At 39.9% G+C, this 17896-nt stretch overlaps 2 protein-coding genes across 2 annotated transcripts in view; both read right to left on the reverse strand.

Moving 5' to 3' along the window:
- LOC311045738 (chymotrypsinogen A-like) overlaps nucleotides 1-17896 on the reverse strand; it is an 80050-nt gene that overhangs the window by 9955 nt on the left and 52199 nt on the right. The gene's annotated exons all lie outside the window — the stretch shown is intronic.
- On the reverse strand, nucleotides 15723-17882 carry LOC311045739 (interferon-inducible GTPase 5-like). The gene is given in 3 exon segments (XM_084057760.1): nucleotides 15723-16070; nucleotides 16072-16417; nucleotides 17702-17882. Coding segments are annotated over 3 exon segments (759 nt in total). The 5' UTR covers nucleotides 17829-17882; the 3' UTR covers nucleotides 15723-15784.

Raw genomic sequence — 17896 nt, forward strand, 5'->3', positions numbered from 1 at the left:
AGTTTTATGAAAATTATTCATCTGTGCCTAAAACATACATGCAGACTCACATTTCTTTGAAACTTTGCAGAAATGTACAGGGTCATTCCAAATATCACTGAAACCAATCTTACTCCAATTGGCCAAAAGGGGGCGCTATAGCAATTTTTTGAAAAGGCAGACTTTAAACAGGCATAAGTCATGCCTCGTTTGGCCAAAAGTCGTGAAACTTGCTTACACATGTGCCTTGACTCATGAGGAACACACGTATCGATTTGACCATTAAGCTCCGCCCTTAGATTTTCCGCAATTTTGAGCAGTTTGAAAAATACTTGTTTTTGCCAGTTCTGGCTTAACCGTGCATACGCTTTTTACGAAACTCGGCCATATGGTAGATGCTCATGAAAAACTACCAATAAATAATTCTCACACTCACTCGTCAAAGGGTGGCGCTATAGCACTCAATTGAAAGTGCCAACTTTGAACAGGTACAACTCATGCCCTGTTTGACCTACAACCATGAAACTTCGATACACACATGCGTCTCTTCATGCCCGACAACTTTCGTGGTCTGACTTTTGACCTCTGACCTTTAGATCTCCCACCATTTTGAATTATATGAAAAACAGTCATTGGCTCCTAACTTCTGCATTTTTTCACTTATGGAAAATCCGTTGGAAATTTTTGTAGGCAGAGGTCCAAAGTTCAAGTGGTAAACGTTTCGTGCAGATTGCTCAAAAATCCCAGGAGGAGATAGATTTTAACTATTACAGTTTTATGCAAATTATTCATCTGTGCCTAAAACATACATGCAGACTCACATTTCTTTGAAACTTTGCAGAAATGTACAGGGTCATTCCAAATATCACTGAAACCAATCTTACTCCAATTGGCCAAAAGGGGGCGCTATAGCAATTTTTTGAAAATGCAGACTTTAAACAGGCATAAGTCATACCTCGTTTGGCCGAAAGTCGTGAAACTTGCTTACACATGTGCCTTGACTCATGAGGAACACACGTATCGATTTGACCATTAAGCTCCGCCCTTAGATTGTCCGCAATTTTGAGCAGTTTGAAAAACACTTAAACCCAGGATTTTTCAGCTATTTGCGTGAAACTGTATCATCTGTGTGATCTCCTTTTTCACAGTTACTTGGCTGTTGGGCCAATGGCGTCTCCCTTAAATGAATGCCTCACAATCTCAAGATCGCCAGTTCAAGCCTCACTAGATGTAGACTTAATTTAAGTTGAATTGCAAACAACATGACTGTATCAATGAATACATGTGCAAATGGTAAAGATAACCTGAAATGCTTATTTGAGAGTACGTTTTTTACGTATGACATACTTCATTCTGAAAATAGCTGATCTACAATCTCACAACTTTTCATGGTTTGTGAGCTTGTAGATCGGCTACTTTCATTAGTTTTGGTTCTGAGGAGATGTACAATTTCTTCATTGGTAAATGGCTTGTGAACGAGTGATCTTAGTGTTAGTGAAACAGGGGCTTGGTTCATGAAAGAAGGCAAGAGTTTATGATCTTCAACAGACAATATCAGCCTGGACAAAGCTATAGCACTATAGGTAGTGTTGCAGCCTATTAGTCTGAAGGTTGAGAGTTCGAATCCTGTTAATGGCAGTAGGTTGAGATGGCTTGACATGAAAACAATGTGGGAACCACTGGTTTAAAAAACATTAGAAAGCAACTCCTATGCAGTGACTAAACTAAAAATAAATAAATAAATGCTCATTTATAAGCTGACATGGCAACATGGGTAACAAGCGTATTGGAGCCCCTCTGATCTCGCCGCTGCGGCGACATCAAAGCGTGACGTTACTCTCTCTCCTCCACTCTGATTAGAGTGTCTCTCACACACACACACACACACACACACACACACAGTTTGTTAACAAGCGCTGCTTGTTTAGAAGTAATAAAATACTCTTATAGTGAAATAAACAACTCATAATATAACGCTACTCCATAGACGTCGAGTGGAGTTGTCAGTGTTCCCTAAAACGGGTCCATTTGGTTACATTGTTACACTCTCAGCCTGGTGAAAACAAGCTGTTTAAACACACTGTGTGACCAGGCTGTGGAAAAGAGAAGTGAATTATCTCTCCATCCAACAAACAGGTGAGTCTGCAGGTGTGTGTTAGCTAGTCTCAAACTTTTCCATGTCAAGGACCCCCAAATTGACACTTAATTATTAGCCCGCGGACCCCCATTTGAAAAGATATGCCAGGGACCCCCATAAGAGAAGATTTTTACGGCTCTAGCAGTGATTCTCAACCATTATAATTTCAAGGACCCCCCCAGTTTGACATGCATTAGGCTACAGACCCCCATTTAATGACATTTCTATCTCTGGGACCCCAATTTATATTGTAAAATCAATGTTAATTTGAGAGTGTACAAAATGGAACCAAACGGACCCGGTTCCATTTGGACACCCTCAGAGTTGGGTCCATTTGGTTCCTAACTATCCATCATTTAGCTGGGGACCCCCTGGAACTCCCTCAAGGACCTGGGTCTCTGCTCTCTCTAGATGGCGAGCAACAGTAAAATCAGAAAGATATAATGGGGCGCTGATGGCCAGGTGGCAAGTAGTCTACATATCATTGTGGGGGTCCTTTGACATGAGAAAAGTTTGAGAACCACTGATATTATAGCAGCATAAGTTTAAAAAAACTGTTTTAGAATACATTTGTAGGATTCCCCAGAAGCAAAGATTTGAGTTAAACATTTTCGCTTTAAAACATACATATTAAAAGATTGGGGTCTTTGGGGTTGGGATCTAAAAGATTGGGCTCCAAGCAAAGCTCAGGTTCGGGGCCCCAACGCATGCTACAAGGCCCCAACTACAAGCTCACAACGCCTCACACTGCGAGGTGTTGCGAGCTTGTAGATCGGCTATTTCCCAAAAATCTGCCTTTCTCAGGTAATATTTGACAATTTGGCCAATGTTTGTATAGTTGGCTACATCTGACGCAGTAATGGTTTATTAGTTTATTTTTATTTTTCATTTTAGAGGTATTAAAAAGGTCTTAAAAGTCCTTAAATTGTAACTAAAATGTGCAAATACCCTGTATACACTTATACTGTATCTAGGCATCATCATTGTATTGTGTAACTGCTGTTCTACTTTTATGGCAGTAGTATGGCATCATTTACAGTAATACAAACATTTAAAGGTAGGGTAAGTGATTTTCTTTGGTTAAAATAAGTGTTAAATAGCTCTATATTCTGATAGTAATCATTGCTATAGAGTGTTTGTTCAGTGACAGGAGTCTCCATGTCTCTCCAGCTCTTTATTAAACAGAAAATGATTTTTCAGGTCAAGATACCAATTTTATCCAATAAGGATAGATAACGCAGACAGGATACAGATTAAACAAGTGAAATTGAAAGTGATGAGACAAAGAAATGAGCAGACACAATTGGAACTGGAACACTATACAAATCAAGCTGATAAATGGCCACTCTCTCCTGATTGGCTGAAACTTTGTCTGAAATAAAATGTATGTTCTGTTTATTAAAGAGCTGGAGAGACAGGGAGACTCCTGTTACTGAACAAACACACTATAGCAATGATTACTATCAGAATATAGTGCTTTAACCTTAAATATAACTTACCCTACCTTTAAGAAAATGTAAAAATGCAATGTTGAAAATACAAACTATGTTGCGTAGCCTATACTTTGTTGATGCCCCCTAGTGGCAGTGTGCTTGAATATCTGTCAGCTCTCCAAGATGATCAAAAGTTTAAGACTTATTGCCACTTTTGTTAACCACTTGAACCCCCAGCATCCCTATTCTGGGGGGGAACGTTCAGCAAAAATAGCCGATCTACAAGCTCACAGCGCGTTGCACGTTGTAATCTTGTAGATCTGCTATTTTTGGCGAATCGATTTGTGTGGCGTGAAAGAAGAGCGTACCAAATGCGCTCTTTACAGGTCAGTTTTATATCAAGTATAGAGGGTTTAAGTGGTCCTGAATGTGCATCCTAACAAGAGCTTATTCATCCTAGTGTATGACGGAGGGGAATTTCACGAATTACAATCTCTGCGATACGATTATTGTGACAGTTGTGACAGGATACAGTATACGTATATAGTAAACATATTGCCTCAATTCACTGGCTTCACATTTTAGAATGATTTTTCAATGATATTTCAAGAAATAGCAGATCTACAAGCTCATGTGCCGATCTTATCGATCTGCTCACTTCTTTCTTTCTTTCTTTCTTTCTTTCTTTCTTTCTTTCTTTCTTTCTCAAGGCTCAACCCGAGGATGCCCTCAGAGATGGAGATCTCTCTCTATCCATGGATGTGTCTGCATGGGGGGGGGATTCCTCCGCGCCAACGGCCCTGGTCTTCGGTTGGTCTCCACCGTGGATCGATTGCTGATTGACGCAAAATTCCACGACAGTGTGTATGATGTGTCTTCATTGATGCAGAATTCCACGACAGTGCGTATGCGTCTTCGGTGGTCTCCGCCGTCGGTCTCCGCCGAAGACCTTGACCCGCCGGGGGTTTCCTCTGAAGACTGCTCAAAGTAGGAACCTCTTTAGAGCTGTCACCATTATGACGTTTAACTTGACGATTAATTGTCGGTCAATTAATTGCGATTAACCATTTAATTGCGTCACAATCTCATATCTGCCACACAGGGCAGATATGATGCAGATATATTGCATAATTCAATAACTATACTCTAAAAAAAAAACATGAATAGTGGAAATGGGCGATTTACGAGCTCAAAACGCGTCGTGACGTGTTTTGCAATTGTAGATTGCCTATTTCCATTTTCTTTTGAAAACATATTAAACATTTTCAGCTTGGAAACGATTATGATGATTATGACTATTATCCCCCCAAAACTATTGCGATTATGTAATAATTGTGACAGGCCTAATTAAAATTTTCCTTTTCCTTTGCTGGATGCTGCAGCTGCTTCATGCTGCAGTTTGTTGGATGCTGCTTGTGGTGTTGGTGTTGGATGCTGATTGTGTCGTATGCATGCTGATGTGGTTAAAGATGTTGCTCTGCTGCTTTTTTTTCCAGCTTTTTTTTTTTCAGGTTGTGGAATCGAACTACGAGGTAGTTTTTTTTTCAGGTTGTAGCACGACTATGTTGGTAGTGGCTGTTATTTTGTGAGTGTGTGTGAGAGAGAGAGAGAGAGAGATCATTTGCATTCAATATGTTTTTAGACATAGGCCTCTGTAAATCCGGGCATGGACCTGGTCATTTGGGGGGTGGGGGCGGGCGTTCACACTGATCACATGACGCTGCTAAATTTTAATCAATGACGATTCATGTTTTTCATTTAAAAGTTTAATTTCTTCATTGCAGTGTTGTATCAAGGCTATGGATTGTTATGAGTAAAACATGCAGGCTTTTTTGGCCGGACAGGGAAAGCAAGTGAAAAAGGGGGTACGTCAGTGACGTAGGGGTTCAATGGTTGTTTGCATACGACTGTGACATGACGAGTAAATCTTTGGAACTCAACAGTACAGTACCTTAATATACCTAGTTCTTACATACACTACAGTACAGTATATGTACATTATATGTTTTTCCATTGCTTAGGAAGAGGGTAGGCCTACCATGTGGTTATTAAGCTATTAAGACATTTTTCGTGTGTGTGTGTGTGTGTGTGTGTGTGTGTGTGTGTGTGTGTGTGTGTGTGTGTGTGAGATCTCTTGCTTCCTGTCTCTTTCTGACTGTCTGTGGGTTGTGTGACAACTGCATGAGTTTAAGTGCCAGTTTAGTGCTACCATAATGTACACACACCTGTCAATATTTTTACTAGGAATACATTTGGCTCCTGTGTGAATTGTGCATATGAATAGGATGGGGCAGGTGTACGCTACTGTATTTTAACATCAGTCATTAATGGTGGTACTTGGAGTTATCCCCTAAAAAATGGGATACGTTTTATGATAATACTGTTAGCAGTCATATCTTAAATACAATATCTATATTGACCTAATTAAATTAGTTTAAATACATTATTTTATTTTATTTGTTTGACTAAAACCAATGACTAAAACTTACTAAAACATTTGAGTTTTCGTCGACTAAAACTAGACTAAAACCATTTGAGGTTTTGTCGACTAAAACCAGACTAAAACTATCAAGGATAGACATGACTAAAATGTGACTAAAACTAATAAGCATTTCGTCCAAAAGACTAAATCTAAAATGCCTGCCAAAAACAACACTGGAGCAAAGGGCCATTTAGGTGCAGAGGTGAGTAGGTACGTGTTGTATGGATATTAGAGATTGCTGGCTTTTAAGAGGACAGTGTTACTTGAGGTCAAGGAGATCAAGTTCTACCAGTTCTATACCTTACCAAACCAAAAAAAAAGTTTTGGTTTGGTAAGGTAGCTTCGATAGTTGTGGTTTCCATTACGGTGACGGTCTCTTGATGAGAAATCTTCTTTCATGATGAGAAAATCTTAGACCGTGCATAGTAAGACAATGGAAAACAAAAGATTGGAGTCAAAACCATCATGTACCTGTACGTACATGATGAGTGATTAGATAACGATAAAGGGCATGATGGGATTAAAAGGAATGCAGTGTCAAAACTAGTTTTATGCAAGGGCTCCTAACTTTGATCAGAGGTGAGCATCACTCAGCACAGGTTGTTTACCAAATATATGCCTCCGTAGGTCAGGGTTGACCATACTGTAGTTGGCACATGCTATGGAGCTGAGGTCGAATTACTACATAATAAGAACTTTAATTTTTCTTTCTCAATTAATTATTCTTTTTACTCAGCAATTGTGGCCATCTTTTTGACTGGATCAAGGGCCTTCAGCTGCTTCCCATCGCCACGCTTTGGCTTTTGACCCTAATTGATATTATGTAATTATTAATTTACAAAAGAAAGGTAAGCGGTTTCACAGACAGCGTCTCAGACCTAGCTGGAATACAGAGTGAACCCAAAGTGGTTCCACATGGAAGGCTGCATTTTAAAAGGCTTGAGTGTTAAAATAAAAAGAAGGGGGGAAAAATGTGCGCAAATTAACCAATAACTCTAACAAGCTGACATTTATACAGACAAGAAAGTGAAACATGTCATCAGTTGGTACCTGATCATGACCTATGGTTGTTAACCCCCCAAAAATACTATTAAGGCCACTAGTTTTAATTATTGTTCATTTGGTAATGAAAAATAAAGGTTATCGTATAGTGTTAAGTGTTATTGAAGCTGTTATTTCCAAGATATCCTATGTGGCTGGATTTAATATGATATCATCATCATTGTTAAAATGTTGTCTTCAATTAATTTATAGCAAAATAGTAGAGAAAGGCATTCAGAAAATAAATAAATACTAGGCAAAATTGCTTTATCGATGCAATCAAATATGATGAAACAATGTTGTCTTAATACAGTAGCCTACATTGAATCAACAAACCTCAATCTGCATTGAATTTAAGTACAATAATAATTACATTTTGTTATATAGAACTTTGGCTAATATGCACATGAATATGCAAATGAAAATAAATAAATAAATGCATTATATATATATATATATATATATATATATATATATATATATATATATATATATATATATATATATATATATATATATATATATAATGTATGACATGCAAAAAGTCAGATATACTGCACTGTATTAGCTGTATATATGCTAAAATTCAGATATATAAGAGTTATATATGTAGTCATTATATGACATAGATGCACAAATATGAACCTGACTGTGGCATATATGTGAACATATAACCTATATATGAGACATACATTTCCTATGTATCCACATATATGAACCTGAATATGGCATATATGCAGCATATATTTTGCATATACTTGCCATATGTTGGCATATATGTTCATATATTTCCTCCGTGTGGGTGCCCTTGTTGGAAATTTGGGCATCGATTGTGTGAATTTTATATATTTTTCCAAATATAGGTGACCACAAATCTTTAAAAAGTGTTTTGGTGTAAATCTAATCAACATGTCTATCAGTGGCTTCTCAAAGTGGAGGTGGGGGTTCGGGGTCTCCAACATTGGAGACAAATTACTTAGTTCTTTAAAAGTATCTTGTCCATCCCACACGTACACAGTCAAATCCTCAATGTCAATTAATCAATTTGTAATTAAAGTTAAATTGTGAGGCTGGAATGAAAACCATAAATAACATTTGTGTTAGTTTCAGTTTGATACGTTTTCGATGTCATGTTCAGAATTGTGTTGATTAATTTGAGTTGGTCATTTCTCATTCATAGCAGTGAATATATCCATCAATATATGTCAAACAAATGTCTGTTCTGGCATTCCAAAGACAAAATGTCTCCAATGTAGGTTTGGACTAAATTCAAGTCTGTTCAACAGATGATGTGAAGGGTAGTTCAGTGACGAATACATTAAACTTCAGTATGTGCTAAACCAGTACACTTTATAAACTGAAAAGTCTGTAAAACAGGACCACGCCTGATTTGACTCATTCTAAAGATGTCATGACACACAGGACAGAAGAAATCCTCTTCTGAAAAAGAAAACGTTGTAGACATATTTTGTCTTTCTTTGAGTGAAGCCACAGTCTGCTCAAGACAGGAAATCGGCCAGTCAGTCAGTTGTGGTAAACCTCCCTCCTCTAGAATGTTCCCTGAAGTTGACTTTCACTGAATTGTGGTTCTTCTTGTTAACGTTCATTCAGACAGTCAGTCAGCAGTAGGTTTCAGGTCTGGGTCAGTAGTATTCCCTCCTCCTGTAGCTGTGGATGGAAAGACAGTCTATCCTCCCTCACTGGAAGTTGTGCGTTTGATCTGAAGCTGAAGCTTTTATTGTATCTGATGGGTCTGACAGGGGGCGGAGCTTTGACACCCTGCACATACCTGTTGCATGCGCATTTCTCACTCACACACACACACACACACACAAACGCGCACACGCACACGCGCGCGCGCTCGCTCGCACGCACACTGTGCACGTGTGGGTTAGACAAGAAGACACCTTTAACAAACTTTGATTCAAATTATTAAAATAAATGTTATCCTCAAATGCTAGAACTCTCCCTCAACCCCCACCTCCACTTTGAGAAACCACTTATAGACATACTGATTACTAGATTTAGGCCACAACCTTTACACTTGCTTTGTACAGAAGTGTCTCATTCCAGGGCTATGAATATCTAGTATCTGCTGGTTTTGGTGTGAAGCTTCTTGTTGAGTTCAACACTATATGGAACAATGCCGCCCCTCCCCCACAGGGTGGAGCTGTGGAGCTGAATGTCTGAATGATTCAAATCATTTGCATGTTGGTCACAGATTTAAATCCATTTGGTTTTGGCTTATTTCACTTTCACAATTATTTCTGATACCAAACCAAAAGCCTCCTTCCCCCAAATGAAATACAAATATAACACATATACATTTAATGTGTTAATGACTTTCATTCACAATTGCATCGAAGTCATGTTATGTTATGTCTATTGATATTGCATGTTATAATTGAACATTCTTGCCTTTATGTATTACCGTTGGATTTGAAAATGTCCTCTGCTCTGCAAAATACTTCTTTCAACATGGCCTCCCTTTGTTGGCCATTTGGGCATAGATTGTGTCAATTACTTTTTTTATTACAAAAATAGGTGACCACACATCTTTAAGTAAGTGTTTTGGTTTAAATCTAATCAAAGTGTCTATCGGTGGCTTCTCAAAGTGGAGGTGGAGGTTCGGGTATCCAACATTTGAGACAAATTAGTAATTAGTAAAGTAAAGTATCTTGTCAATTTATGTCAAACCCACACGTACAGTCAAATCCTCAATGTTAATTAATCCATTTGCAGTGCTGTAATGGTGATTTTCTTTTGGGGAACTGTATTTTAATGACGTACATGCACGTACACGCTCACCGCCACAGGTAAACCTGTTATGCAAAGTAGCCATTTGGGTACTTGGCTCCTGAATCTAGGCGGGGTAACTGAAGTTAAATTGTGAGGCTGGAATGAAAACCCTGAATAAAAGTAGTGTTAGTTTCATGTTTTCCATTTCATGTTCAGAATTGTATGATTAATTTGAGTTGGTCATTTGTCATTCATAGCAGTGAATATATCTATCAATATATGTCAAACTTAATGTCTGTTCTGGCATTCCAAAGACAAAATGTCTTCCCTGTATAGTAGGTTTTGAACTAAATTCAACCACTGATGAAAGTCTGTTCAACAGATGATGTGAAGAGTAGTTCAGTGGCGTATCCATTAAACTTCAGTATGTGCTAAATCAGTACACTTTATAAACTGGGGGAAAAAAACTTTAAAACAGGACCATGCCTGTTTTTGACACATGGGATTAGAAAATGTGAGTGCATGTGGTTTTGATTGTTCATACCTTGTTCATAAGACAGCTGTTTTTTTCCTGCAGTTTTTTTCCATAAGTGCCGGAAAAGCTGCTGTCCTTCATGAAGAATCATGACATCACGAGAAGAGGAAGTTGCTATTCGTACTGTACATTGTATTGAGTATTACTTGATATAATATTGGCCTACGATGCCCATTGTAAATGTGTTGCGTTCAAAACCAGCTGAAAGCCTCTCTACCGTTATCTGACATTAGATGTCTATTCCTGATACAAGTGCCCTTGCATTTGTTTATAGGGAGCTTATTATACTATCAGTTAACAATACTAACAGGAGCTTGTGAGTTTTCCAGGGTCTATTACTGACATCTGAAAACCTTATTTAATGAAGGTTTTCTGAATGTTGGCACTTAGCTGTTCATAATATTAGCCTAGAGCAGAGTTGAGATATTCTCTCCTAAATTAAGAGCATACATATCTTAGCCATGTCCTCTACCTAAAGAATATACTAATACTAAAGAATATTAAATGCGCTTCTCCTTTACAAACTACAACATGATTTTAATGTATATAGCGTTATTTAGTGAGTTTTGCCTACATTCTTAAATGTATCCTGATATATATATATTTTACTCCACTCAGTAGGAATTATTGACATATCTGACCTGTTTTCCCTGTTTGGTTTCTTATAATCTCAACCCACCACCCCCCTTTCTTGAAAACTGCAAATGACGGTAGCTGCCAGTTCCTATTGCCTGTGACAAATTCTGACAAAAAAGTGGAACAATAGGGAGACAAACAGATTCCCAGCTTTTGTGTAAATCAAATGGATGGTTGTCCATGATGCGTCTACCAAGTCAATGGTCATGGTCTTCAACAGGGGGTCCTCAGAGATACTGCAGGGGGAACTTTTATTTTTTATTTTTTACACAAACCACTTGAAGGAAATTAATAATAATAGCAATGGTATTAAAATAATGGTGAAAACAAAAGGCAGTGAATCAAGCACACAGCGAAGACATAAACAGCAACACAGCGACATAGGAAAAATATCAACTAAAAGCAAGAGTGAAGAAGTAAGTCTTGAGCTGTGCTTTAAAGCTATCCACGGAGGGGGCCTGTCTTAGGTATATTTGGAGTTTATTCCAAGCAGTCGGCCCATAGAAGCAAAATACTGCTTCACCGTATTGTTGTGACATTTCAGGCACGTCGAGTAGGCCAGCACAAGAGGACCTGAGGGGGCGATTTGGAACGTATCTAGGCAGGAAGATGTAGGACGAGGTAGGAAGGTGCCAGGCCATTGAGAGCTTTATAAACAAGTAAAATAATTTTAAAATCAATCCTAAAAACAACTCGGAGCCAATGTAATGATGCTAAGACTGGGGTGATATGTTCCCTCATCTTAGTTTTAGTTAAAACTCTGGCTGCCGCATTTTGGACAAGTTGTAATCTGTCTGTTGTTTTCTTTGGCAAGCCAGAAAAAAGTGCATTACAATAATCAAGTCGAGAGAAAACAAAAGCGTGCATTAACGTTTTGGCATCGTCCAGTGATAGATAGGTTCTAATTCGTGCAACATACTCAGGTGAAAGAAGGCAATCTTGATGACATGACTAATGTGTGCATTAAAATTCAGTTGAGAGTCAATAATAACGGTGACGCTAGGGGCTGTTGATGAGCCAGAAGGAGCCTGCTTCTGGGACACCGAAGGCGGGCGGTTGGGGAGAGTGGACAGCCGAGGGACACGCACATGGGGGTCGTGGCGATCGATTTGCAAGCTTGAGGGGATCGATTTGCAAGCTTGAGGGGGCCCGGCGGAGAGATGGGTGCGGAAGATTGTCGTCGCTGTGGCTTTCCACGCACAAGAGTCCACGGATTAGGATTCCTTGGAGTTGAGCAGGCAATCGAATTTGGCTTGGCCGCGAGCCTTGGCCAGGGGTCCACCGCCAGGTCCAGCAGGACGGGGGTGTTGGGGGGCTTCGGAGCACTACGAAGAGGGCGGCCAGTATTGTGCTTGGCCCCCTGCTTGGCCCCCCTGCTTGATCCGTCGAACAGCGTCCAGGCAGGGGACGGTTGAATCCAGATCGGAACCCGCGGAGATAGCGGCCTCAGTGGAGTGCAGTCCGAGGGTTGAGTCCACGGCATCATTGTCGTCAGGGCAGCAGATGGAGTACATGGTGTCCAGGAACATTTCGTCCTCCTTGATGTCATATAGCCGGGATATTCTGGCCTCCAGCTCGAGTACCTTCTGGGTCAGGCGAAAGCAGCCCTCACAGCCGGAGGAAAAGGTGAGTGACATCGCCATGGTGGTGGGTTGCTGGGGAAGAAAAAAGAAAAGCCTGGGGCCAGTGACAGTGTACAGTGAAGTGGATAAAGTGCTCTTCAAGGTGTATAAGACAGGCAGGCAACCTGTGGCACAGGACAACACTTACAGACAAGGGCCACACTATGGTGGCCCACTGAATGTAGAAGGTAGACAGATAGGGTCCAGCCACCTGATTCGGATGCTATCAATGCATAGAATGGGAGATTATCACGTTCTATCAGACCATTGAATGGGCGTAATCAGGAGCTACTGACCTACCGACGGAGATGACTTAAATACTTCAGTTTCGGTTTTGGTTTTGGTTGTTTTGGTTTCGGACCATGACGGAGGCGCGCAGTCTCAGGCGAGCTGGAGCCCCGCGACGGGCCACCGAAGGAGCTAAGGCGACTGAGTTGCCGTCCGGAGCGGTGCGACGCTCGCCTGTGCCTACTCAGCGCCGTTCGAGTTATGTACCGATACGTACAGAATCGTAAATATTGTTGTGGGGACTGCTCCGCCTCCGTCGGTAGGTCAGTAGCTCCTGATTACGCCCAATGAATGGTCTGACAAATCGCGGGGTAGACAGTAGCTCGCCTACTTCGCCCATTCAATGGTCTGATAAAACGTGATAATCTCCCATTCAATGCATTGATAGCATTCGAAGCCGGTCGTCCAGCTCAGACCGAAACGTACCGGTGTAGGCCTATTTTACTGGGCCTGGTGCGGTTGAACAACCTCCAGATAGTAGCCCAGCAAGGTGGTCTTCACTCGGTGGGTGGAGTAGCGAAGGTCGTTCCGCTGTCAGACTAGCGGCGGGCTAGTGCCGGGTGGCCGGCTGCCAGGCTAGCAGCGTGCTAGCGCTGACACAGTCCAGGTTGTCGTCATCCAAGCTTGTGATCGAGACATCCGAGTGGTTCAGGTATAATAAATGTATAAAACTACTAAAATCTAAAATGTGAAATAAAACCGCTGTCTAGAAATGTTTAAAAGCAAGAACAATTCATGGAGTAGCACAGCGTCTGGAGTAGCACAGCACATCGTCTGCACAGCACAGCGTCAGAGAACCCTGAGGGACTCTGGTCCAGTTTGGTCTGTTTTGACTTCCACTCGGTGCTCTAATGGTGTCAATAGGAGGATGTGAAGTCTGCTTCTCTTTCACTAATGTCCTCAAACTGTGTGGAATCAGCTTTTAAATCCAGCTCCTCAAATGTCGTTCTAAATACTCAAAAGTCGCTTTACAAAATAGAAACAAAATAAAAACAACTCTATTATGTAAAAAAGTGTTAAAAAGGTTAAAAACTAATAACACAAAAATGTAAAAAAATAATACATTTAAAAAAGGTAGAGAAGGGGGATTTGAATTAATACATACGTACATAATTGTGGTTCTCAAACTATTTAATGGCAAGAACCTCCAAATTAACATGTGGTTTGCCGCAGAACCCCATCTGAAAATATATTGTGCCAGATCCCCTCATACAAGATTTATGTAAAAATATTGAAACACTTTCATATTGTTTCAAGATGTTTTGGAAAATAGCCAATTTACAAGTTGTTGAATGGCATGTTCGGCTTAAGCTTGTATAGGTCAGCTTTTATTTTTTCAAATAGTTTACAATATATATTGCCTTTGTATATTGTGGCCTGGAGAAATCATTTCGAGTTTTGATTGATTGATTGATTGAATACTTTGCAGTTTGAGTGCTTATCACTGTAAGGGGAAAACATCTTAAGCAGATTTGTGCAACTTCAGCCTATTTCATCTGATGCCATTTTGTCCATTGTTGTTCGGTAGGAGACCTGAGACTTGATGCCTTTTGGCATGAGGGCTGTAACTGACTACATTATTTCTGAACGGAAGGCTTTTAGTCCAAGGACAGATGCTTTTTACTGTGAGAAATGAGAACCCACATTTCTTTTTGGAGAGAATTTTAATGATTATCAACAGAAAAAGAGATTTTTACATTTTGTCATCATTAAAATAACACCCAGATAGAAACAAAAGTTAAACAAAATAGATTTCCACCATATCCTGTTTACAGAAATATTATTGATTAGTGCAGTAATATACAGTATACTCGTCACATCAATATGCGTAATAGAGTTAAGCAGTATTTAAGCAAGTAGAAGACAAAGACACGTGTCAGTCTGTTCTGGATGGCTGTGGCCATTACAAGAACAATTGGCTCATCAGCATTAACCAATCAGTCAATTTCACAGGTGGCAGTTATAGATTGGATAAGATGGGTTGGAGAGAGGGCGAGTGCTCGTTTTTTCACTCTAAACTGAATAAAGACTTTTTACATCACTTGAAAAGCCACCTCGGGTCGGCTGGTTGCCCTGTCGCTCAGAGGTCCTTCTGGCCGATCTACACGGTCACAGATTTTCTCTGTTCTGGCCCCACAGTGATGGAATGAACTCCCCACTGATGTCGGGACAGCAGAGTCACTGCCCATCTTTTGCCGCAGACCCACCTCTTCAGGAAACACTACCCTGACCCTTCCTCTTAGCCTTGCCTACTTGTTGTCAATTACTTGTACGAGCTCTTGTTTTATTGGATCTTGTTTATTTGATACACTTATTTGTTTTAGCTCTTGCTCATTTGATTTTCCTATTTGTCTCATCTGTTTAAGAAAGTAGTTAGCTGATATATTGCCCTTTTACCTTAGCGCTAGGTATACTCTTAGTTGCTTGTTTTAGAAGAGAATGCACAAGACTTATGGTAACTAGTGGTTTTCTTGCCTACCTATGTTGAATGCACCTATTGTAAGTCGCTTTGGATAAAAGCGTCTGCTGACTGGACTGTAATGTAATAGTGTAATACCTGAGTGAGCCACCAGGTGAATGAGCCACCAGGTGAGTGAGTACCCACATGAGCAGCCAGCCCATCCACTAGTGTGCCATCTGAGTTGGTGAGCCGTGGTGGACAGAATAGTCATCACCTGTTTAAAGATTACAGGATGTTGAGTTAAACAAAACGAGCACTCCTCCATCCCAACACAACCATCCCGTAAAAAAATAATTTCTCTGTCCGCTGATAAATCTATATGGTACATACGCTGGAAGTTACGTAGATTTCCTGTGCCACCGATTAAAAGTGTTAATTATTCAGATTGTCATGCTAGCTAAGTTTGTTTTTCCCACCGACAGCCAGCATTTTCACACTGAGGTAGACACTGCCTTCATAAGAACATTGTGGGCATCAGTTGCCAGCTCCTCCAGACATTTCCTCAACATATAGCGTGTGGTGAAAAAGGACATCCCCCCTGCTATAGCGGAACCTATGATAGGGATCAGGCTGACTATATACTCAGCAGAACCTTCCACAACTGCAAGTCGTGGAATGTAAGAAAGAAGAAGAGTTATAACCCCTTCGACATTAAACTTAATTTTTGGTGTGTTTTTCATTTCAGCCTTTAGCTCCCCCACTGGCACATCTGATCTCTGCAAGTTTCTGCAGGCTCTCATCATCAAGGTTGAAAGCCTTATAATACTTCTTAATCTCAAACAGCAAAATGGTCGCATCCACAGCGAATGAGAGGCCTGGGACTGGCACTGCAGCCACAGCACCAGACAGCAAAGCCACCTTCCAGATGTCTGCCTGCAGGGTTTTCTTCTTCTTCTGGTGAATCTCCATGGTAATGTTGGGCAGGGCTAGGAGCAGCACATGTCTCTTGTGCTTAGGGAGCTCCTCTTCTATGGTGTCAAGAAGCTGGTTGAAGTCGTAGAGACCAAGCTCAAAGCAGGAGATCAGAAAGACATCAGGAGCTGCTACATTGACTTTCCCAAGCCCTAAAAAATGAAATGAAACCAAATAATACTTAAATTGACTGTTGATGTATTACTCAATGCATTTACAAGACAACTACTGAATCTTAGGAAAATCTCAATATTTATGCCAAATATCTCGATAACGATACGAAATACGATTTGATCAGTTCACATTTGTTATATTTTAAGTGTAGCAGCAGACATAACAAGAAATTGATTTAATACTTTATTCACAGTTTGCAGTTTGAGTGCTTACTAATGTAAGGCCAGGGGGAAAAAAACATGAGGCAGTTTTGTGCTAGGCTATTTCATCTGATGCTATTACATGTGAGGCCTTTTCGTCCATTGCCATTCGGTAGGAGACCTGCGACTTGATGCCTTTTGGCCTGAGGGCTAATAACTGACAACGTTTTTTCTGAACTGAACAATTCATGAATTGAATGATAACTTTTTATCATTAATATGTGAGTATACTTTCCAGCAAATCGGGACAAAACTACAAAATGCTTTGGCCTCCGATGTCTGGGGTCAACATTTATTTTAGTTTTCTTTCAAATCGATGGAGGCATGAGGCTCTCATTGATCTGGGATATTAGTTGAACAAGCAAAAGAAGCCTAATCTGTGAATCAAATGATAGGCTATAAAAGCCCTTAATTTGAGATTGTATGAGATGAGTCTTCTTTATATACATCGTCAGCATATGTTCTTTGTTTGGATAACTTGGAAGAGAGATAACAATAACATGTATTTCATAACTACTACTACTACTACTACTACTATTATTATTACCCTTATTATTATTATTATTATTATTATTATTATTATTATTATTATTACCCTTATTATTATTTGAACAGAACAATCTTCTTGGATTTGTCTCTCGTCAGTTTAGTTCAGTTTCTTTTAAAATAGCCAAAGTATAGTCTTAATAGCCTTGGTACCTTAAAAATAGATTTATAATACATTTATACTTCTAAAAGTGAGTTTTTATTTTGGTAAATAGAAATATAATGCCCAACAAGTTGTGATCTAATAGTGATTTGATCACAATATGCTCTTGTAATCATTCTTGCATAAATAGTTTGAATTGGGGTTCATTTCTCCATTCCGACATCTCGCCACTCCGACTACTGGCTTCCGCGTGCGGTTAGGGTTAGGTATAGGGTTCGTTAACGTCGGAAAGGCGACATGTCGGAAAGGCGACATGCACCCTTTGAATTGCTATTTAAAATGTTAAGCGTACTTGTAATTTAAGTGCTATGTGTGTAATTTAAGGGAAATTGACAAGAGTAAAACAGTCAAACCTTTGATGCAGTTTTGTCGAATGGTATCCAGTGTCTTTTCCTTGTTGAATGTGCTTGGCTTGCTCCTTTTCTCAGCCGCAATGTTGTTATCAATCTTATTGCGTAAAAAGTAGAAGTTCTTTTTCATTTTCTGAATCTCGTTGGCCAGCTGAACATGACATTCTCTGAAGCGATCTGATGCGACAATCAGGCCTG

Source organism: Gymnoscopelus microlampas (assembly GCF_963454915.1).
Source record: "Gymnoscopelus microlampas genome assembly, chromosome: 5".
NCBI lineage: Eukaryota > Metazoa > Chordata > Actinopteri > Myctophiformes > Myctophidae > Gymnoscopelus > Gymnoscopelus microlampas.